Genomic DNA, 25677 nt, shown 5'->3' with positions numbered 1-25677 from the left:
TCTAGTTTGCCTATCATGGAGATCACTGATTTTTTTGTAACTGTGAATGTTTTGTCGTACAAAAATTATATTATTGTAAATATATTGGGAAGCTACTGTAAGAATACCTATTTCCTTAAATATCTCTCGTAGGGAATCGCGCGGTTTTAAATTATAAATTGCACGTATTGCCCTTTTTTGTAATACGAATATTTTCCCAATATCTGCCGCTTTACCCCACATACAGACATAATAATAATAATAGGAAATATACTTAATTCTTACATCCATACCTACTAATAATTATAAATGCGAAAGTATGACTGTCTGTCTGTCTGCTCGCCTTTCACGGCCCATCCGTTCACCGATTTTGACTTTGATACAGAGATAGCTCGCATCTCGGGAAAAGACATATCTTTTTATCCCGGAAAATCAAGGAGAGAGCAGACAAACGGACAGACAGACGGGCACACAGACAGGCACACACTTTCTCATTTATAATACCTATTAGTATGAATTTCGTTAGCGCGGGGGCTGTGCGGGTGTGCAGGGCGTTCCTTCCCCGATTGCCATTTCAACCTGTCGCATACTATAGTAGTATGCATTTCAATTGAGAAGAACATCGGCAAAGTAGAAAGACAACTGCGCCTGATAAAATAAACATCGCCCTTAGCAATAGCATAGATAAACTAAAAATAGTCTTAATCTGAATTGTAAAAAAACGTTTAATAAATAACGCATACTGGAGAAGTAGAGCACACTGACCTCCATAAATAAACGAGTTAACCAGTACGTATGTAAAGCGCCTTTGCACATAGCGACATTTATGCGCAGTCACTTCTATACGCGTTCGCGTACGAGCAACAACATCGCAAGATGAGCGACAGTGAAGAGGGAAAGGGGGGAAGCCGACATCCTAGGGGTTGGGACTTTTGAGGATGAGGGAACACGTCATGTGGCAAAAATTAAAACTACGTTTTTATTTTTGCCAAATAATACACATACACACATAAACACACACGCACCCACACAAACACACACACATACACACCTTAACACGCACTCGCATACATGCACACCACTATCACTTGTAATAGACACCGGTATAACATGTCCAACCTTAGCGCACAAAATAAGAAGTTAAATTAAGTTTTTAGAAATGGAGAAGGCAACCCACTGTAATACAGTGTTTACTAGTGCAGGGGTTGCCAATTCATACGTCTACTAGACCTAGGTCTACTTAATTATTACTTGTTTTTTATCTGTATTTTATATGTAATTTAATATGTAATAATATCGACACCAAAATTATGAACATTCATCAGTTATATATATACAACACATGTATTTTTGTTAGGAAAACTATAAATAAAACAATCCACACAAATATCACATTTACAAAAATTAAAACTAAAACTCGTCGAGCCAGTTACCTTATCCTACCCAAAACTAGAACAAATTATGGCAGAAAAACCCTTACCTATGAAGGAGCTAAACTTTATAACCAAATACCTGCACACATAAAAAATGTACACTCATTCAATGCATTTAAAACCGAATTAGCTGCTCACATTATGAGTAATGCGAATCACTTCGACAAATGCATTGAATGAGTACCTAAATGGCGAATATTTGTAAACTTTATTCTTAGAATTAAGTACTCATGTAAGTGACTTTGTCTTTATGAGAATAAACGTCTTTAAACCTAATAATATCCAATAAATTTAATTTAATTTAATTTTGAGGTCTATCATGCCTGTACACTAAATACCTAACACGATGCGCGTGTATCTTATTCGAGCTCCGTTCGCGTACTGAGGCGACGCGACGCGCCGTTGGGTATGTCGCCTAGCGTCGCTGCGCTGCGCTTCACAATATTCTCTGCAGCCGCGACGCGTAGCAACGCGCGGTGAAGCGCTGTGCAGTGCCGCTCTAGAGTCTCTAGTACAAAATGATAGAAATAATATTTTGACGCTCTGTGCCGCGACGTGCAGTGCAGCGCAGCGCATCTCAGGTGCGTACAGACCTTGAACCTCTAGTGGTTTTCTCTGTTCTCCTTATCTTAGTTGCGTCTGAAGCGCTTCAACAGCACGTGAAAATGTCGCCGTGTGCAAAGATACTTAAGGACTCGCAATCGCAAACTATAGCTAAGACTTTTATCCAAGTTTAAGTACTTTTAATGAGGTTCGATTATTTTGGTATGTTGGCCAAGGCGAACCGAACAGCGTTTTCCCCGAGTCACACACGTCACTCGACAAAAACTTTATATACTACTTAGTACTTACCCCATTTTGTGTGCATTACGGCGTAAAGTATTGCACATAAAGTGACATTACGAGTATAACGTCTAGAAATTAGAGACAGAACAAATTATACTATTTTTCTCTTTTTCACCCTGCTCTTTTCAGTAAAATTTACTTTCCGAACCAGAGGGTAGTCTTAACTTTTCATAAGCGCCATGTGTTGACATACTTGGAATGCCTATCTAAATATTTTTTCAAAACTAAAAGTGTATAGGAATTATCATCATTATGATTAGCCTGTGGACATCCACTGTTGGACATAGTTGCCTAATGAGCGCCACCACACCCGGTCCTTAGCTCACCCACTTCCAGCCACCCGAAACTCATAAATTTCATTTCATGTACGCCTTAAAATGGCATGTTTTGTTACAACTTTCTGTACAAGACAGACGGAAAGATTTTGTTAACTATACGTATCATCATCATCAACCCATCGCCGGCTCACTACTAAGTCTCCTCTCAGAATGACAAGTGTTTGGTCGTAATCCATTACGCTGGCTAAGTGCGGATTGGCTGACTCCGCACACCTTTTGAGAAACTATGTAGAACTCTCAGGTATGCAGGTTTCCTCACTATGTTTTCATGTTTTCCAGGTCATAGAGGCATAAATACACTGCTTACCCCAGTTGTAATAGATCAATGCATATTTTTCATTATTATGACCTGCCAGTAAACAGGTTCCTACCTAACTAATGCCTACCCTGGCTTCAAACACTGTGCACGCCACTGTACGTAGGTATAGGAAAACTAGAAAGAAGATACAAAAAGACGTCCTTACGTGTCCAAGGTTCAAACCATGGCTTGGTGCCAGATATATAACATTGAAAACCTTTATATTATGACGAACGCACACACGCGACTACTTCCGTCGCTTCTCTTTCGTTTTTAATGAGTCGACGATAACCTAATGGCCTTATTAGATAAACAGATGCATTTTAACTTGTTTTTTAGGCTGATGTACCTAAAAAGACGACGCTGAAATGTTAACGACCTGTCATCAACATCAACGACAAAGTAGCATCTTATTTATTTCATGTAGAGGCTAGATAGTGTCGATACGAAAATAAAGGTTTATTCAATCACACTAATATTATAAAGGCGAAAGGGAGGAGGAAGGTATGTGTGTGTGTGTGTGTGTATGCATGTTTGTTACTCCTTCACGCAAAAACTACTGGACGGATTTGGCTGAAATTTGGAATGAAGATAGATTATACCCTGGATTAACACATAGGCTACTTTTTATCCCGGAAAATCAAAAAGTTGCCGCGGGATTTTGAAAAACGTAAATCCACGCGGACGAAGTCGCGGGCATCAGCTAGTTTACAATATAATATCTCCAATATCGAGATTCGGAAAATGATTCGAGTTAGGGCCAATTTTATGATAGATCAGCATTCGGGATACTGTTGTTCGAGATACCGAATGTTTTATTATTGACAAATTTTTAAATAAATTAGGCAAATCAGCTGGCCGGCAAACGAATAGTATTCCCTGGAGGAGTATTAGATATGTCCCGGAAAAACAAAGAATTCCCGCGAAAAAACCGAGGTATATTCACGCCAACGCGCCACGCATTGAGGCCAATGTGCGGAACGATACAACCGCCGCGGCCGGCCGCCGGCCATCGAATCCCGACAGTAGGAACCATAAGAAACTACAGTAGGCGGCAGAAAGTAATGTACATCGACATTTAGAAGGAGATAGTAGATTTGTAGAGCGTTGTCCCTGTCATGAGACCGACAAAACGTCATATAGGTATGAGTGACAGAGACAACGCTCTACAAAGCCGAAATGTCATTCTAAAGGCCAATGTACATTACTTTCTGCCGCGTACTGTAACTAAGAAAGATTTTCAGCGAAGCCGGGGCAGTTCAGCCAGTAGTTTGATAGAGTTAGTGGATTGGCTAACTGTTAGACAATCCACCATTACATGCCATTGCATCCGAGCGCGGTAGCTATAGGCTTTAGGTGTAGTCAGGCCGGACGCCCGCGCATTCCTGTGCATCCCGTGGGGTCACGCTAACTGCCGACTTCCCAATTCAGAGCGAGGGTGCATCTATGCGCGGTCTCTTTGCTTTGGCCTTTGGATATTATCAAACACCTATTGGTATTACCTTTTATAATAAAATCCCGCAAACTATTTTGGACTTACCTTTGCACAAGTTTAAAAAATCTATTAAAAATATGCTCCTGAAAAAAGCATATTACACAATTGAAGATTATCTAAATGATAAAAGAGCGTGGATTTGACCTGCAGCTCGTTCCAGCAACGCACAAGACTGCAAATACTATTTTATACATGGCATAATTTTGTACCTATATCAAATATTTGAAAAGAGCAACCGCCGAGTTTCTTGCTGGTTCTTCTCGGCAGGAAAGGCATTCCGAACCAGTGGTAGATGCATCCGACTATTCGTAAGTACTTGTAAAAGTTTATACGAATAAAAAAAGATTTTCATTTCATTTCATTTCATCAAACAGACTCTTTTTTGTTCACGTCTAACGACTTTTAAAAGGCTAACCATCTCCCTATTTTAATATCAAGAATATTTTTTCGTCATCATCATCATCATGATCAACCAATCGCCGGCTCACTACACGAGCACGTGCTCCGGGCCTCCTCTTAGTCAAAGAAGTTAGACATAACAATAACGAAATTAGGGTTCAATGAAACGTTTGATCGACAATGCATAAACATCCGGGCTTTATTAAAATAACTTGTCGATCCATATTCACAAAACAATGGTGTCAATTCGAACGTGCCGAAACTAAACAAGGTTCAGTGAAATATTTCGTGGAAATTTTTATTTTATCAGAAATCAGATTATCTTTTCTTTTTTTAGGATATTACATGAAGCTTCTAATATCGTTATAAAATTAGGCACATTATATTTAACATTTAAGCATAGTTAGTATTCCTCTTTTACCCTATTAGATGTAAAGCTTGTGCGAGGAGTAGATGTCGTACCTACTCCTATTACCCCCTCAATATTAGACAACAGTTAGGATTAAAGCCACGGATGGGATAATGTATGTATGTATGTATAATATACTTTATTGCACCACAGAAACACAAATGACAGGTTACAAAAATAAATCTTAATAAGTAGGTACAAAAAGGCGGTCTTATCGCTAAATAGCGATCTCTTCCAGACAACCTTAACGCTAGGGAAAAAACGAACAAATGGACAATGGGAGGTGGTGTAAAATAAACCTAAATACCAATAGCTAAATAAACTAAACCATATAATAAGAATATAAAATACATATTGTTAATACACTAATACATACAAATAAAGTATAATAGACATACATAAGACTACATTGATATATATACACATATAGATTTAAATAATAAACTATGCCGTTACTGATGATAGCAAAGAGATAGGTAATGATCTTTGACGTCAATTTTAAATTTGTTAAGGGATTCAGCACGATGGATTTGCGAGGGAAGCTCGTTCCATAAACAGATAGCAGTGACCGTGAAGGAATTCCTAAAGTATTCAGATAATCCACCCTCAAACTGTAGATCTGTACCTATATCAATTGCTCAACGGTTTGGGTGCTTTTATTTCGACATTTCACCGCCCTGTTTTCCGTCTACCTTTTCATTTAGTCTGCGACTCCATCGTACCCGTCACACTACCTGTTTGGAATAAATAAGTAGGTGCTTGGGTCACAACGGAACTTAGGAAGTGCTTAACATGTAGCGAACAAGGTCAGGGCGTTGCGCGTTGCCGATGTGACCTCTACCTTGATTCTATATGCGCGACATAAAATAAGAGCAAAGAACTCGTTTCAGATAAGAGTAATCAGTTATTCTTAGATAACTTGAAATACATCATCATTTATCATTGAATGTTCGTGTATCATTGAATTTTGAGACTAACAAAATAATATTTTGCGCTTCAAGACAGCTTTGCAATTTTTTCGATTAACTGATCCTCTCCTGTCATTGGCACATTTTTCGATACATCAAAAACCACCCATTCCATTTCATCAGCTTGTATGCGTCCACTGATGGACAAGGCCTTTCAAGATGATCAAAAAATATAATCAGCAAGAATCCAAAAGTGTTCTGAGGTCAAGGTTCATAATTATAAAAAATTCGTTGGACTTTTTTATACTATCATTCTGTATTCCATCCAAACGGGCGTGCTTCGATAATGACGCCGAGAATAGAGGTACTTCCGTCGACTTAGACTCGACTCGAGGTGTCGCTCGACGAGGCTGGAATGTTATCTGCCGCACGAGTTATATCACTCACTTCCCGCTTAGTGACATGAGTTCCACACTTTTATTTCTATACAACTTTTAATTTTATGACAAATTGTACTTCCCTACGTTACTATAACTACTACGAGTGCTCTGGGTTCTTTAATAAGCTAACGAGAGTTAAAAAGATCAAATCTCAATTTAATTTATATTTTACTAGCTTATACTAGCTTATACTAGACTACACAAATTTCAAAGCTCTATTTCACCGCCCTTAGCGATTGAATTTTCAAAAATCCTTTCCTAGCGGATACCTACGTCATAATAGCTATATGCATGCCAAATTTCAGCCCGATCCGTCCAGTAGTTTGAGCTGTGCGTTGATAGATCAGTCAGTCAGTCAGTCAGTCAGTCAGTCAGTCAGTCAGTCAGTCAGTCAGTCAGTCACCTTTTCCCTTTATATATATTTAGATATATTAAGATTATGTACTTGTATCACCGTAAACAACAAATTCTTTATTTTAGATGCTAGGGTGTAAACTTAGAAGGAGTTTGAAGATCTTAAAAAATAGACGTAACTACTAACTAATATTCTTAAAATTAACCCTCAATAGCTCAACGGGTAAAGGAGTGGACTGAAACCGAAAGGTCGACGGTTCAAACCCCGCCCGTTGCACTATTGTCGTACCTACTCTTAGCACAAGCTTGACGCTTAGTTGGAGAGGAAAGGCAATATTAGTCATTTAGCCTTGCTAATAAAAGATCATTGAAGACAAGTTGCTTTTCAATATTTGCCCGTTACAAGTGTAGACTCTTTTGTGTATGTTTGGTTATAAGTTATAAGTTAGGAGTATTGAACGAGAAATGTGTTAATGAATGCAAATATAGACGGCGTATGTGAAACATGACTCATTGAATCTAACATTTGTACACGCCCACTTAACCACATTATACAATGCTGTGAGAATTTTTGTCCAAAAGATAATGTAATCTGGTGAAACCTGTTTCCTGAATTAGGTAATTTTGTTGTCATACTGTCATCTTCAGTAAAATAAAGTACGATCAAACAAGACATTTAAGGATGTTAAAAAATTTAATACTGCCAAAACAACTAAAAGTCAACTCATAGTATTGTCAAAAACACATCTGCTGTACATTGTATTAGAAAATAAACTAATTTATCATAGTTGCTAACTAAGTTTTTAAAACTGATTAACTTTCAGTTACTACGATATAGGAAATAATTAAAGACCACAATGCTATCTCAAGGGAATAGCGTAATTAGTAGAGCAAATAATGAAGGCTCTAACAGGCTTAGTGGCGGTATATATCTAATAAACCAATTTGTCTTATTAGCTTTTTCTTTTAATCAACTTTCTCCAAGGAAGGAAACGTTTGATAAGAGATGAAATTAATTAGGGAGATATTATATCGATAGTTTCCTGCGATTCATGTTGGATCGGTCTACAGAACAGGACAAGTTTGGCTCGAAGGCACGTACATACACATCCGCTGATAAATAGCTTAATTCTACTTGTCTTGGTTGTACTAATGAGGTATTGATTATACAACGACTTACTTAAAGAAAAAGAAATATTTCTACAAATCAAGTAATAAAACAAATTTGAAATTACTTACGTTCATAATATTTTGAAAATCCAAGGGACTAACTGATCGAATGGGATATGTATTTAGATTATTGAGGATACATCTGAACGGAAAAATGAAGCAATAAAAGCTGTCAAAAATAAGATTAAAACTTTAAGCAGACCTCAGGAAGATGTAGAACTAGTAGGAACTTTGAATTCTATGTTTGAAATATTGAAGTACAAAGTTTTATGATAATATTAAAATCTTTAACTAAATTAACCGGCTTGGAAACCAATTTCAACATTGTGAACAACCAGAGAAGCCTTCTATGAAAGTTTGGGGTTCATCAAAGTCCGGATAACTTTAATATTAAACTCGGACATTTTGACGACCTGAAAACGAAGAATCTAATCTAATCTAATTCGAACTAACAAAACGTTGGCTTTCACTCCCAATCTATACTAGTTTGTAAGTTTGTTTGTAGGAAGTAATCTCTGGAACTACTGAACTGAATTTGAAAATTCTATCACCAGTAGAAGGCTAGATTATTCCTGAGTCACAAAGGCTTTTTTTTAATTAGAGAGATATCCCTATGAAAATTAAAAATCCTGTGGGAATTCTTTGATTTTCCGGGATAAAAAGTAGCCTATGTCCCTCTCCGGTCTTTATCTATACCCACGGAAAAAATCACGTCAATCCGTTGCACCGTTGTGACGTGATTGAAGGACAAACCAACAAACAAACACACTTTCGCATTCATAATATGGGTGCTGATATCAGCATTCTCCAGACTGGATGGCGGGCGGTGCGATATGAGTGAGGAAGTTGCACGAGGGCGCGGGCACACGAGGGCGCGGGCACACGAGGGCGCGGGCACACGAGGGCGCGGGCGTAGGGACCTGTCCGAAGTTACATCAAACGTCTCAAATACGGCGAAATAGCTCATTTATGTTTGTAGAGATATTGGTTACGTCGAGCGGAAGCGTTGCGAAATTAAAATTAGTGGCATTGAATTTTTGACTACAATTCAAGGCTCTTTAGGTCTATTTTACTTTGAGTGTTTCGACTCTCGAATTCTAGCAACGTTTGGTGAGACGTAAAATCTTATACTAAGCGTATTTGAGTACGACCAAATATGACAACATTTTACATTTATATCATTAAAGTAAAGTTGTTGGTTATAAATCTGTCGTAACTCGTAACTCGTAGCTAGATATCTTATCCTTTTCCCAAAGGTCACAATTTAAATTGGCCTTGGGTTTTTTTTTTGTTTTACGGAAACCCAAGATAATATTACTTAATTGATATAATAATTAATAATGATGTAATAATAATTATATTATATTGGGTATTTGACTACATCAAAAATAAATTATTTCTTAGAGATTATCAAATAATGGGTCTTCCAAAATACGTTAAATCCACGTCCTTTGTTGGTTTTAAGTGTAATAACCGTTTTAAACTATCGATTAAACTAAAAAAGTACGTCATATTATCATGATGTGACGTCACATTGCAGTATTTCATAGAATATCGCATACTAATTGCGCGTTTTGACGTTTGATAAAAAGTTACTGATTTGACTAGTTGTCAAATATCGTATTACAATATGAGGTACGTACATAAACTTTATATCTGTACCTACTGTTCTTTACTTGGTTAAATCCAACTTTCCTATACAATGATTATTTTACCAAGTTTGTAAAATATTCTCGTAGCTTCATTTCAAAAACATTTTATTTGCAAACTCGCGACCCGCCCCAGCTTCGCACGGGTGAAATGTACATAGGCAATACTTTGGCATGCAGATAGCTATTATGACGCAGGCATCCGCTAAGAAAGGACTTTTGAAAATTCAACCCCTAAGGTGGTGAAATAGGGGTTTGAAATTTGTGTAGTCCACGCGGACGAAGTCGCGAGCATAAGCTAGTTTTATACTATGTAGAGAAGGGTTGAAAAAATCCACAATTCATCGCGTTGTCACATTACTTCTCGAAATAAAATACTTTCACCCCTAAATCGCGTTGTCTCGGGGCGAGATTTCTATAGCCAGTCGTCGCGGGGGTAAGCTCGTGTGTTTTGTGTTTAACGGACTCACAACGGACTACACGAGGGTAGTGTGTCATCTCATATTTCGTATGATTAATAGTTTTTGCCAACAGCTGGACGTATTAAAATATTACGTACAAAAATTATTGATTAATTTTTTTTAAAGAATATTAACCATGCTAACCATGAATAATATTCCCGTTTCCCCTCCAACTAAGCGTAAAGCTTGTGCTAGGAATAGGTACGACAATAGTGCAACGGGTGGGGTTTGAACCGCCGACCTTTCGGATTTCAGTTGAGGCTCTAAATTGTGCAGATTGTAAGACGATAGCGGGCTTTATAAACAGTATCCCGTCCTTGCTATAAACAATTAATAAATTTTGAGAAAACCTCGTTTTAATGACATTCACATGCTACATAGTTACTCTATTACATTTTTAAGTTTTCTAGCTTATGATACTTATTTAATTAACTAAGAAGGGATTATTTTATTAGTAAGTGATCTACTTTTATGCAGTTAGCTAACTTGATTTTATAGTTGGATTAATAATTCAACTGTTTAAGTATATTAAGTAACGTTCGTTTATCTTAAATACTGTTTTAGACAAGTTCCCGCCAAGATAAAAAAAGCTTGCGTAAAAAATTTAGAGATTTTAACGCTGATTTCAAATCTATATTTAACTAAAATCCGCGAAAAATCAGACTTACGGCGTTTACTTTGTCGTGCGCGGCATAAGTAGTAATAATATTCTACGACAAAAAAATCATGTACAGAACCCACCCGTACAAGGATGATGTAGTATAGGAAGTTTTACTTACTACGGCCATAAAAAATGCTATGATTTCATATACCTACCTATGCAACACGCGTCGCAAAGCATAGGTGAGCGCTGCCCATAATTGTCTTTACAAATACGACAAACTTAAGTTTTTTTTTAATAAAAGCGGCGAGCAAACGAGCAGTTACACTGGTTTCTTCTCTTATGGATTTAAAGTTTAAACTATAATTAATTAATTCGTCACTGACCTGCTAGAATGGGCCTGGAAGTTGCCTCCGTCCTTCAGCCGGACCTTCGCGAAGAGAACAGCAGACACGAACGGCACCTCCGTGAGCTCCTCCAGGCAACATTGCACTTCGAACTTGTATCGCTTTTTCATCATCATGAAAGCCATGATCCGGCTACATCGGGCCTGGGACAACACACAACAACTCGACAACCGGCACTGACTGGTTCTAACCGGTTAACACTGCACTGCACTTCACTCGATCACTTCACACGAACTAATGAACCAAGGAATATAAATACACTAATTTTGTTTATCTTCTACTTAGATAAGTAAAGCGGTGGAGCGATTAGCGAGGCATCGGGGCCGCGGATCGGGCGCATATCGGCTGGGCTCGTTAACCTGCAAGGGAAATTGATGCTTGTACTCATTTAGATAGCGCTTAATTTTTTACTTTATATCTAACCGGTTTAAGTATCTTGTAGGTCTTTGTTCGTGTTTAATTACCAACGATATAAACGTTGCACTAGATGCGGCGCTCCATAGTAACATGTTTTAAAGAACATCAGCAGGGCGATTTCGTAAAAGCTGCATCAATCATTATTACAATCTCAATTATTGTTGTGATTGGCTGAATTTGTGCGATTCTTGTTGCAACAATGCATTGTAGCCAATAGTGAGCGAGCGTCCACCAATCAGAGATGATTGCGATCGTGACATTGTATCTGTCATTCTACCGCAATCGCGCAGCTGTGTCCGCACTCCTGTCAATTATAATCTGTTTTAGACGCAATCCGCTTGTAAAAACCGGCCAGGTGCGAGTCAGGCTCGCGCAACGAGGGTTCCGTACTACAGTCGTATTTTTTCGACATTTTGCACGATAGAATTATCGTGCAAAAATCGTGTAAAACTATGATGCAAAAATTAATAAAATCTGTTTTAGAATGTACTTGTACAGGTACAAAGTGTACTTGATACAAATTGAAAACTCATTTTTAGTTGATGACCACAATTTAATTGTTTTTGTGTGATGTAACCACAAATTCACGGTTTTCAGATTTTTTCCCTACTGTCTGCTATAAGACCTACCTTCCTGCCAAATTTTATGATTCTAGGTCAACGGGAAGTACCCTGTAGGTTTTTGACAGATAGACACACAGACAACGAAGTGACCCTATAAGGGTTCCGTTTTTCCTTTTGAAGTACGGAACCCTAAAAATTAAACTTACGCGGTAACTCTAAATTCACGTTACATATACATACATACATAATATTTGACTACTCAAATATTATGGTAACGTGAATTTAGAGTTATTTAGAGTGCTTGATCATGATGATGATGATGATATAGTACCTATCCCTTATCATATCAGGCTGAAGGACGTACGACATTCAACTAATCTAATGACGTCGTACTTGTTACTTAGCCTTATCTTAAACCGATGTAAATATATAAAAGGAAAAGGTGACTGACTGACTGACTGATCAACGCACAGCTCGAACTACTGGACGGATAGGGCTGACATTTGGCATGCAGATAGCTATTATGACGTAAGTATCCGCTAAGAAAGGAATTTTGAAAACTCCACCCCTAAGGGGGTTAAATAGGAGTTTGAAATTTGTGTAGTCCACGCGGACGAAGTCGCGAGCATAAGCTAGTCAGCTTATAAGTGTTTACTTTTGAGACCGGTTCATTATTGCCGGATCAATAAATAATATGACTTGATGCTTATCATTAGGTACAAGTTTTGGTAAGTGATGATTCAAGTTGACCTTAAAACATTTTTCAAGGTCCGTTTTTTATTCATGCACTTAGGTATAACAATAGCAGATGGTTGCCAATTGCTTAGAAAGAAACGAAAGAAAAGAAACGTAAATTCCTATAATATATTTTTTCAATGATAAGCTAGCGCTTGACTGCGATTTCATTTGGTAGTAAGTGAAGATGTAATCGAAGATGAAAACATGCTAATTTGAAAAGGATTATTATTATACCTCTATAATCTACATAGGAAAATGCCCGCCACTTCGTCCGCATGGAGTTAGGTTTTAAAAAATCCCGTGGGAACTCTTTGATTTTCCGGGATAAAAAGTTGCCTACGTCAATTTCCAGGACGCGATGTACCAAATTTCATACAAAACTGTTAAACGGATGGGCTTATAAGAATCCCGTGGGAACTCTTTAATTTAGTTAAGGCCTTGGACAGAAACAACGCGCGGCAGAAATGTGTCCAAAGCGACTTCTAGCAGTTGTAATAGGTACAAGGAGTTATGAGGGCATTCACACTACGGAGCGCTCGTGGAATCCGCACTGTTGACGCGCTTTCGTTTTGTCCCAGACTGGCCGAAGCCTGTCGAAGCCGACATTTATCCATAGTCAAGGATCGAACCTAAAGACCCTCTAAACAACAACACAGTTATTTGCGCTATAGATCTTTCTATAGACCTACTACAATAAAATGAATAAATACCAACTAACTTCTAAATTGGCAGAATGGAAGGCTTCTAGAACAGTCTCCGCCCACTACGGAAGACCACCGCATCAGTCTGGCTGCTTAGTCCTTACATAATCTGCAACAAACAGTAATACGTTACACTGTTACCACTTACCATTTACCTACAACTACTACTTAATATTACTTGTTCTAATGTTTAGTAATTATAGTTCAAGAGACAGAGGTCAAAACAATTAGATTATAGGTCAGCGTAACATGTTTTATATACGTAGTTTCGTTTTTTAGGATTCCGAAGTAAAACTACAGAAACCCTCACAGTTAGTTTCGTCCAGTCGATCTACCTGTCTGCCTGCCACAGCCATTTTCAAAATCCATATCCATACTAATATAATAAATGCCAAAGTGTGTCTGTCTGTCTGTCTGCTAGCTTTTCACGGCTCAACCGTTTAATCGATTTTGACGAAATTTGGTACAGAGATAGCTTACATACCGGGGAAGGACATAGGCTACTTTTAATCCTGGAAAATTGAAGAGTTCCCACAGGATTTTTAAAAAGCTAAATCCACGCGGACGAAGTCGCGGGTATCATCTAGTAAACCATAAGAGCTGTAAAGTTGACACTTGGCACAGTTATAGAAACCTATCACCGCTACACAGAGGCTATTTTTTCGAAAAAATAAATTTCCAGGGTAGGTACTAGGAAGTAGGTAGGTACTAGGGAAATCGTTGGGCTTTGTTCCCGGGAAATCAAGCTCGAGAAAACTCGAGAACTCGAGAAATCATATTTGAGTCTATGAAATTATAAAAAAAAACGATTTGCGTTTGCCGTTTGTTTTAAATGCAAAAATTTAATTGGATTTTTTTTTTCTAATTAACATGCCAAAAATGGTGCTGTGATTGTAATTTAATTATAAGTTAGGATAAGGTTAACGTTTTCATGTTGAAATTTTTGTTTATTGTTTGTTTTGTTTAAAAGAAAGAAGCTAGAAGTTTTAAGTAATTTTTTTTCTTTTTAATGCTGTGCTTGTGCTGTAATTGTATATATTATGTATAAGTCACAAATGTCAGAATAGCTTATTTTTTTAGTTTTCTTTAAGAAAAAGAAGCTAATTATGTTGAAGACTGTCAATAAAAGTCTTATAATTATTTTGGTACTTTTATTTGAGAGGAAACCACTGAATTTGTTGATTAATCGCATTATTGGAACCGAAGAATATGCAAATCCGTACGTAAATGTAAATTTCTCGACAACCCGAGAAGACCCGAGAAATTAGCCTCGAGAATTCTCGAGACCCGAGAAATTGATAAGCTCGAGAAATCATGAACCCTAGTAGGTACCCTCCTACACGTAAGAAAAGCGTAAGCTGAAAAAAAATTGTCTAATAAATGCGTCTTGGTAGAAAGAGAAACATTAGTTCAAACAAAACTCGTTCAAACAAACAAAACATTAGTTCAAAAAAAATACTAGCAAGTCCCTTACATTCATGTCACATAATATTATCAAAGGTTACCTGGAATAGATTATACTTACAGCAATAAGGCCGCCTTTGCATTCTACCTATTCTATGTGTATTATTACATTAAGCATATTGTGTTTTTCTCTTTATGGTGTGCAAAAAAGAATTTTCATTTATTCATATTTTTCTAGGTTAGGTAGGGTTCGCTCAATAGACACTTAAGCAGCCGTCTCTCAGCCTACACTCTACATACTGAACAAGTATTATGAGGTAATAATGATAAGCTAGCCGCGTCTAGATTTGCATAACAGAAGGCGAAAAGGATGCAATTAAGTTCGCGTTGGAGAGTAAAATCGTCTGCGGCCGCAATCACCATTATATCATTGGGGGCGACCTTCGCGTGCTCCCCACTTGCGCAAAAATCCACTCGTTACCTACTGCTGGCCTGAGCACGCTCATTTTATATTACCAAATAATTACTATTGTATTAAAAGTTTCAAAGATTCAAAGATTCTTTATTTGCGGAAACATTTTACAACGAGATGTTATTACATAAAATTGTCCAGTAGAAATGTTTCGCCTTAAATATTAGGCATGCAAAACAATTAGTAAACCTAGTAAAACAATAACTATAAGTAATTTGACGCACGTTGTCTTTGTCTATGTTAAAATTCAAAATTTAAAAATGTCTAAGTTGAAAAAAATTCGTTAATGTTATATAATGTCTTGTCTATTAAAAAATCATGCAATTTATTCTTAAATTTATTTATATTATTACATTTCCTTATCTCCCCTGGTTTCTTATTATATATCTTTACCGCCATGACAAAAACACTTTTGTTAAGGAATGAGGTTTTGTGAGTGGGAAACCGAAATCTGTCTTTACAGCGTTCTCGGTTAATTCGAACAAACAAAGTTTAATCTTAAGTTGTGATAGGCACAGGTAGGAGTAGGATAGGTAGGAGCTCGGGTCTCCTCTCAGAGAGAAGTGTTAACGCTGGCCATGTGCGGATTGGTAGACTTCCCACACCTTTGAGAACATTATGGAGAACTCTCGGGCATGCAGGTTTCCTCTCGATGTTTTGCTTCATCGTTAAAGCAAGGGATATTTAATTAATTAAAACGCACATAACTCCGAAAAGTTAGAGGTGCGTGCCCGGGATCGAACCCCCGACCTCCAATTAGAAGGCGGACGTCCTGACCACTAGGCTATCATATTAATACGTATAGAAGTGTGATACAAAACAGCAACCATTCGCTCCGGATAGTTCCAGCATTATAGACAGAAGCGCTGGGCGGGAGCCAAGCGCAGAGCTGTTTCGATATCACCTTGGAACTTTTTAAGGAAATCGACGGTTTTGAACGAAAGATTAGAAAGGAGTTATGATGTTTTTCGTCAACCCGGCTTTCAGTTTATATTACTTTACTCTATGAACCCGGCCGTCGTTTGCTTTTCTTGACCGAATCGCAAAATATCAAATACAACTGTAAAACTTAAAACGTTTAAAAGGATTTTTATTAAAATTATCACCTAACACTGACTGACTGTGAGACGACTATGAGGGCGGCGAAAGCGTCGCTGGTGGTATTCTGGAGGCCGGGGTTCGATCCCGGGCACATATCTGTTACTTCTCGTAGTTATGTGCTTGTTAAGCAATTAAGCTATTAAGTGTCAGTTGCACTGAAAGAAATGTTTTGTATACAGTTACAAAAACTTTGGTTACTGTTTACACAAAAAAAGTGACTTGCAAACTATGTTTTACTAGCTACAAAACTGACTTTTGCTATTTGAGTTGAGGTACTAGTTGCTAAAGTTATTTTGTTGAAGTTAATTGAACTGTTTTACTGTTTTTAAGCAACCAGTTTATGAACGCATAACACTCCATCTTCTTGTTAAGTACTTTTCGATTTTGTATCTTTTAAGCAACCTGCGCCCTACTGGTACCTTTACTGTGCGTTTGTTATTAACAAGTCGATATGTTGTTAATATGTTAAATGTTTTGTATCAATTTAACAAACTGTTTACCTACTGGTTGCCTAATGGTGTGCATTTGGTTACAAAACACTTTGTCAACGGATTACTATTTTTTATTGTTACTGATATGTGAACAGTGTGATTGTTATTAAGATATCTTGGTGTGTTAGTAGTTACCAAACTGTTTAGTAATATGTAACTAAATTAGTTGAGTAATGGTAGGGAACTGTTCAGTTATAAATAAGAAACCTAGTTGAGTAATGGTATTATGGTTAATGAAATCTAGCTTATAGTCTTTACATACTTATTTTTTTGCAGTAGATATAATTTGCAAGCTAAAATGTAAACCTATACCAATATTGTGTCTGTTTGTTCAAAAACCAACAAACCCATCGGTACATTTACATTTCAGCAACAAACTACATCTGTTACAAAAAAATAAGAATAAAGATACTATTACAAGCTAGATTTCATGAATCGTACCATTACTCTACTAGGTTTGTTACTTATTAGTAATAAGTTATAACTAAACAGTTTGGTTAATTAATATTGGCTTAAGTTACTGATTTGAAATAAAATTATACATTACTTTCTACTTATTTATTTTTCGTCTCACATACATAGGTAGGTACGAGTATACTTAATCAAAATTGACAATCTCAATATCAAAATTAAAAATACAAACCTATAAAACTTACAGATGAAACATAAATATAGCTTTTACTATGAGACGATTTTCCAGAATTAAAAAGGGCTGTTTCATACGTTTTCCAATGAGCAGTGGCTTCTTGTATGAAATATCTATTTTTTATCCTGGAGGATGGTTTGACCCGCTTCAGTATTATTTATAACATAGCTTCGAAATAGCATTTTACCTTAATTATTAATCAGTTATTTGAGTTACAGTCATAAAAACAAGTCTACAAAAATTTAATAATATTATGATGTCATTTGTATACAGTCAAAAATAACTCTATCATTAACAAAAATATTTTTAATCATCATAAATGAAATTACACAAGCTTTTTTAAGTAGGAAGGTATCTTCACTTGTAATTTGACAGCAATTATATAATATTATGCATTATTCATTAAATATGTTTTCATTAAATTGGCATTAAACAAATAAAAATTCAACCTTACTAAAGTACCTACCTACCTGCAAAACTTATTTATACATACACATCATGTAGGTATCTGTTCTGTTTCTGGAGCTCCAAATCATCTGAAGTATGGTTTTGTTGTAGTTGCTTTTTCTATATTTTCATCCACAGGACAGGACACTGAAAAAATTAAACAAAGAATTAATTTATTTAGAGAAGGACGACTACACCAGAGAGCTAAATCTACACTCGCACATGCTAAGAAGATTGTACTTACATCACTTTGCTGGTCTGACGGAAAAGCATCTGTTAGCATAATATTTTTAACTGTGGATAGTTGTTTTATCAGTTTCGCTGTGTCCAATCATAGGTGCCAGTTCCTTTGTTGTCCTCGGCCAACATTAACAATGTTTCAAAGTCAATGCCATGTTCTAGAATATAATTGTAAACATAATTCAGAAATAATGATTAAATGCTGATACACACTAAGTAGATACAAAAAAAACACGCAACACTGTACATAATATCAAACCATTTAAAACGGGCGGGACAAATATAATATCACTTGTATTAAAAATGCGAAAGTATGGATATTTGTTAGTTCCACATTCCACTATCACGCCTAGGTACACTAAAATTTCGATGAAATTTGGCACACAGACAGTTTATAAACCGTCCTTTATTATACCCTACTATGATTTATGCACCTACTTTGAAGGTCTAGATTTAGATATTCCAACAATCAGGATCAGGGTGTCGATAAAGGGGCAGCCCACGACGACGGGACTATTTTAAGTAAAATTTTTGTATGGGCAGAAAAAAGCATGATGCAACCACCATACTACTACCTATTACCTACTTTGAATATACTTACTACCAGCGTACATACCTTTAAATTTCGGAATGTACATCTCGAGGCCCCACGACTTTAAATAATCTTCTATGATAATATCATAGAAGATTGATATTGTCAGGCTCAGCCAGCTTTGTGCCTTCGTCAGACACTGCCGCCTCCGCGAAGTCGCTCATGTTCTTAAATATTCGGCCAGGCGCTGTACGGTACAACTTTTTTACGAAAACCATTAGGCACCTGTTGTAGAAACGGTACCGCACCGTAGAAACAATAGTGTAAACACTAATTACGAGGCACTCCTTTTGCTGACTCCAAATAAACACACTCACTGATCACTGAATAAAATTGAAACAGGACAACGTACAGGCTAAAATATCAAAGAAAGTTTGCTTGTTATTTTTGAAATTGTTAGATTATTTGTAATTAAAGTTTGACTATATTAATACAGCATTTAGTACGGTTGTTATCAGTAAAATAAATAGGGTATCACCTGTAAAACCTTTGTAGATAATAAATAAAGTAACATGTTATTATCAAATTTATTAAGCTTTTTAATGTCTACAAAAGTTTGGTAATTCACTAAATGTACACGTTTTGTAAAATATGATCAAATATTAAATAAATAATAAGCAAATAGTTATGTTATGTATTAGACATCGGTTTTGTTGCTATAGAAAAACTAATTGGTTTACGTTGTTTCAGTTACTAGTAACCAAACGTTTTGTAACTTATTAACCTACTACATTAACCCAACTGCCTTTGAGAACACACACTAAACTAGTTATGTAATAAATAGTCAAAGTTTATTTATTAACGACTAAAGTTAGTTTAAAATTTAAGCAACAAAACTAGTTTGGTTGATTCTTTTTTTCAGTGTGCTTTAACGGTGAAGGAAAACATCGTAAGGAAACCTGCATGTTTGAGAGCACTTCTCTATGATTTTCTCAAAATCCGCACTGAGCCAGCGTGGAGACTATGGCCAAAACCTTTTCATTCTGAGTGATCCGTAGTGGACCGGCGCGGCGATGGACTGATAACGATGATGAAGTACTGTATCATACACTAAAAGAAAACTGGCCAAGTGCGAGTCAGACCCGCGCACCGAGGGTTCTTCGTCATTTTGCACGATACATCAAAAACTATTATGGATAAAAAGAAATAAAAATCTGTTTTAGAATGTACACGTAAATCACTTTTATATGATACTCCACTTCGTATATTAACCTACGTTGAAAGTTGAAAATACTATTTTTTTTCATGAACACATTTTAATTTTAACTTTTGTGATGTAACCGTAAAATCGGTTTTCGGATTTTTCCCCTTACGTTTGCTATAAGACCTAACTACCAACTTGTCAAATTTCATGATTCTAGGTCAACGGGAAGTACCCTATAGGTTTCTTGACAGACACGACAGACAACGAAGTGATCCTATTTTATTTTATTCTATTTTAAGATTCCTTTTTTCTTTTGAGGTACGGAACCCTAAAAATGTGTGGCAATTACATTAACTGCAGGGTATTGAGTCAGGCCCTTATCATGTACCTACCAACGGGTGGTGACGATTGGCGCCATGGCAACGATAAACAGACAAACATACATACAGACACGCGATGCCTGCCATACGACGCGCGCCACTGATAACAACTAATTACTAATAGCATGTCATTTACATGATTGTAATAGGCAATTGTCGTGCAATCGTACAAGATATAGGTACCTAACACTATTCTACATAATTATACTATTTGAAGTTTTTTTTACATGGCGGCCATTTTGATATTTTTATTATTTGTTGTTGACGGCTACAAGGCGTGAACGACAAATATTTTTTGTGACGTCATTAATCGCATTCCGTACAGCGTGACTTTAATAATTAATTATGTTAAAAATTACGGCTTGTTTTAAATTATTCTCTTTAATAATGAATCCTAACCCCTTAAACTATCGCTACAAAAAATCACATCATTTTATTACCACAGGTCCAAGACCCTATTGGCACCCTGCGGGTACGGAGCCCAAAAAATCAACAAGATTAAGAAATTCCGGAAATAATATATATATTTTACGATTTTTAAAATTCTTTGAAGAATGACAGAATAAAATACAAAAAAAAATTGACTTATCAAACAAGAAATTTTAACAAAAATGACATTGCAAACAAGTTTTTTTTTTTTTTTTTCAGATACAAGTTAGCCCTTGACTGCAATCTCACCTGGTGGTAAGTGATGATGCAGTCTAAGATGATAGCGGGCTAACCTGGAAGGGGTATGGCAGTTTTTTATTTAACCCATACCCCTTTGGTTTCTACACGGCATCGTACCGGAACGCTAAATCGCTTGGCGGCACGGCTTTGCCGGTAGGGTGGTAACTAGCCACGGCCGAAGCCTCCCACCAGACCAACCAGTTTTTACCAGTCTTTCAAAAGGAATAGCATCACGAATACGGGTGTTCACAAAATCCAAGTTTATCCAAATAAGCATAAATTGTAATCGAGAGGGCAGTGACACGGAGGGCAGTGGCAGTTACGGAGGGAGTTCGGAGGGAGGCCGAACGCCCGACTGCCTGCGATATTACATAAAGCTGCGATGCGAACAATTTACCCCTAACCCCCTTACCAGTTACCCATGTACCCTGTATACCCCATATAAAGCGTTTAATGATAGCATGTTGATATACTTTTTTCCACTTTTGATGTCTGTTTACACAATATTTTATTAATTTTAATGATTGACATTTTGTAATCGCAATATTTTATTTTGTTTCGTACTCAATATTCTCCATTAAAATACTAATTATTGATGACTTATTTAAATTAGGTATATATTATTGACATTTATTGTACCTACTTAATAACATTGCACGCCATACTTGGTAATACACTGTTTCCAAAAAAATATTGTAACACCACTACACGTGTATTTTTTTGCAATAAAAAATTATGAATTATGAATTATGAATTGGTCAGACCTAACGTGGCACGTAACTCACTGAACTAAATCAGCAACTAAAGATTAATTGTGATACATACAAGTACCTGTCGTGTTGTTATCACAATAATAGTTTGTGATAGGCTTAATTGATTGTGTACCAAGTGATTAATAAACAAATTCTAATTCTAATTCTAATGGTATGCTGCAACAGTGCATTTTAGTGTGTCAGCCAATCAGACGTGATCGCGAGCGTCACGCTGCAGCTGTCAAACTACAGTAGGCCTCTTATGAAGTGAACCATATCAGATCGTGAAGTTCGATAGCAGTTGCGTGACGCCTGTCATCTTGTTTGTCTAAGCCTTTAATTCTCTGTATTAAATATTGAAATATTTCTTATAAAATACTCTAGAGAGAAGAAGCTAGAACGAGATTACCCGAAGAAATTGAAATATAATTCCTATTCATAATTGAAATATAATATTTCCTAGGGAGCTTCTGTAATTTCAAGCGACGAGGCTGGCGTCCCAACCCCCAACAAAGACAGAAGATTAATTTTGCAAGTATCTCGGAATTGGCTTGAAATGGGACGAAGTCAAACTACAGTTATAAAGAAGGCCGTTGAATTTACTTATGAATTAAAACTATTACCCGATTCTAAATACATCGACGTATCGACGTATCGTATAGTACGCGACAGGTCAAAATGACAATCGGGGAGGGAACGCCCCGCACACCCCCCGAGCTAACCCGGTGCGGACGTCCCCCGCCTCACACCCCGATTGCCATCTTGACCTGTCGCGGACTATTAAGTATAGTTTTTCATATCTCAATTTTGACTTGTGTGTTGGAACGTTTATGGGGTTCCGTACCCCAAGGGTGCTAACGGGACCCTATTACTAAGATTCTGTTGTCCGTCCGTCCGGTTGTCAATCTGTCAGCGGGCTGTATCTCATGAACCTTAAAATAAATAATTAGGTAAAATAATAAGTTAAAATTTTCACAGTGTGTATTTCTATTGCCGCTATAACCACAAATAATAAAAAAAACCAATTTTTTTCCCCCCTCTCCAACTAAGCGTCAAGCTTGTGACAATAGTGCAACGGGCGGGGTTTGAACCGTCGACCTTTCGGTTTTCAGTCCACTCCTTTACCTGTTGAGCTATTGAGGCTTAAAATGGCTTTATGAAAATAAAAAGTGTTATTCCTTGAACGATGGTCCGCAATCTTTTGTGTGAGTACAACTCGCACTTGGCCGATTTTCAGACAATACGCTCAGTCACTCCAATAGTACATTGGTTGTATGCACAAAAAGTTGTTTTTCTCTCGGCTGCGGATTCGCGATGGTTTTTGTCGTCGTCAGCATTTAGCAAGTAGCGATCTTTGTCGGTTGATGACCGACGCCGGCGCACGCGGCGTGACGGTCACTTGGCGGACATTCTGTTTCGAGTATACGTCGATGATATCGAGGGTTTTTGTTGGTGATTTACTGTGTATGGTATGTGCCGTGTATAGTAACACTAGCTGATCCCGCGGCTTCGCCCGCGTGGAACTTTTGATTTTCCAGGACAAAAAGTAACCTATCCGTAGTAGCCCGTCCCCGTGATGCAAGATATCTCAGTACCAAATTTCGTAAAAACATTTAAATGCATGATTCTTTAAAAATCCCATGATATCACCACGGTTTAAGGCTGAGGAGTTGGATCCACGAGTTCAAACAGTCTTCACTTGGTAGGTAGCTACTAGCTACCTCCAATATAATCGCACTGCGACATAAACTGCCGCGGCCGTCGCCATTATTTTAATTTCGTGCTATCTCCTAAGATATTAATCTAAATGAAATGACGCAATTTTGGTTTAAATTAAACACTAGAGATGACGAACAATTTTATTTTGATAAGGATTAATACTATGATAGTAAAAACACCTCCGAAAGTAAAACTTTGTTTTAGACCACATTTCAAAACCATAAAAATGGTTATTGTGAGCCTACCATAAAAGATAGCCTTGAAAAACTTGAGATTTGCTTGAAGGTTCTACCGATAACGTAGGTCGCGGACTAAGAAAGGATCTCTAAACCCAACCCGAGCAAGCCGGGGGCGGGTTAGCTATTATGTGCATGAGAACAAAATGTGTGCGCTAAATTGAGAATCATCTCCATTTTTAGGGTATTAGGTACACAATTTGTACGCTAGCTATAGATATATACTCCTAGGTTAGGTAGAAAATATGCCTTGCAAGCCAGGATTTGGTGACTGTGGCGTTTTATTACGACCGTAATAATAGGGATTTCGCCGTGCTCAGATATTCACGCTAGATTATAGCGAAGACAAACGAGTCTACGAATATTTGCGTACAAAAATACTTTTTGTCTCCAAAGACTGGGTAAAATTGTAATATATTTATGTACTAGATGATGCAAAAAAAATCCTGTGGTAACTCTTCAATTTTCCGGGATAAAAAGTAGCCTATGTCCTTCCCCGGGATGCAAGCTATCTCTGTACCAAATTTCGTCAAAATCGGACAGACAGACAGACAGACAAACAGACACACTTTCGCATTTATAATATTGGTATGGATTGTAATATTTCCAGGAGTCACTCAAAATAGAGCTACTTATAGTAATCTAAGCTATAGTTTCCTTTTTAACCGACTTCAAAAAAAGGAGGAGGTTCTCAATTCGTCGGAATCTTTTTTTTTTATTTTTTTATTTTTTTTATTTTTTATGTATGTTCCCCGATTACTCGAAAACGCCTGGACCGATTTTGAAAATTCTTTTTTTGTTTGAAAGGGTATACTTCAAAGTTGGTCCCATTTCAATTTGGTGAAGATCTGATGAACATCTTCGAAGATAGATACTGGAACTCCTCAACGGATAAGAGTAAATTGCTCGCGATCAGTGTAATAGCTTAGTAAACAGTAGATTTTTAACCAGTCATAGCATAATTCCATGGGGCCACTAAAAATTGTGAAATAAATTTTTTTTACAAAAAAAATAAAAACCGACTTCGTTACACAAACACTAAAAATTGAAAAATAATTTAATTTATTACCGATTATATTATGTATACAAGAGTTAATATAGTTCCATAATAATATTTTTTGGGGTCGGTGCCAATGAGGTGCCATTGTGGAGTCCCATAAAAATATGAAGTCTAGACGATTCGCGCAGCTAAAGCTAATTGGCACCGGCACCAAAAAGTATTATTATGGAACTATATTAACTCTTGTATACATAATATAATCGGTAATAAATTAAATTATTTTTCAATTTTTAGTGTTTGTGTAACGAAGTCGGTTTTTATTTTTTTTGTAAAAAAATTTTATTGCCATTACATTACTTCTTACATACATGTTTATAGTTTTTCTGCAAAAGTCACGTCTAATACTCCTATAGATTTTTCCTTCTTACTTTTATTAAAATACTAACAAAAACAAACTCCGTGATACTTCAAGCATTCGTCGTATGAAACCGGGCGTGACAGACAGACGAACAACATGTGTTTCAGTCATGAAACAAATTCGATACACGTGTTATGTTATTAGTGCAACGACCACATAACAATTCCTTTTTTGGTCGTAAAAACAGTTTTATAGAAGGTATAAAAACATCGTTATGGCTGACACGAACATTATAACCTGTAGATGTACCTTGTTTGAAGTACTAATAGCTCAAAAGTAAAAGTAAGCAGAGCATTATTTCTAGGGTTCCGCCGAGGAGTGCCAACGGGATCCTATTACGAGCTACTAATAAGCCACCGC

General features: G+C 36.8%; 1 protein-coding gene across 4 annotated transcripts in view; it reads right to left on the bottom strand.

Annotated features, from left to right (window-relative positions):
• LOC117997374 (early estrogen-induced gene 1 protein-like) overlaps positions 1 to 25677 on the bottom strand; it is a 113026-nt gene that overhangs the window by 66066 nt on the left and 21283 nt on the right. For 3 of the 4 annotated variants that reach the window (XM_069497987.1, XM_034985642.2, XM_069497989.1), the window contains exons 2-3: positions 13624 to 13715; positions 11167 to 11546 (exon numbers count right to left, since the gene is read on the bottom strand). In XM_069497987.1, coding sequence (XP_069354088.1) covers positions 11167 to 11312 — 146 coding nt within the window. In that variant the 5' untranslated portion in view covers positions 11313 to 11546; positions 13624 to 13715. Of the gene's footprint in view, positions 1 to 11166; positions 11547 to 13615; positions 13716 to 25677 lie in introns of all 4 variants that reach the window. The other variant, XM_069497988.1, reaches the window with a different exon arrangement.

The sequence above is a fragment of the Maniola hyperantus genome, chromosome 4, assembly GCF_902806685.2.
Source record: "Maniola hyperantus chromosome 4, iAphHyp1.2, whole genome shotgun sequence".
In the NCBI taxonomy this organism is placed as follows: Eukaryota; Metazoa; Arthropoda; class Insecta; order Lepidoptera; family Nymphalidae; genus Maniola; species Maniola hyperantus.
This window is presented reverse-complemented; position numbering and strand designations above follow the sequence as displayed.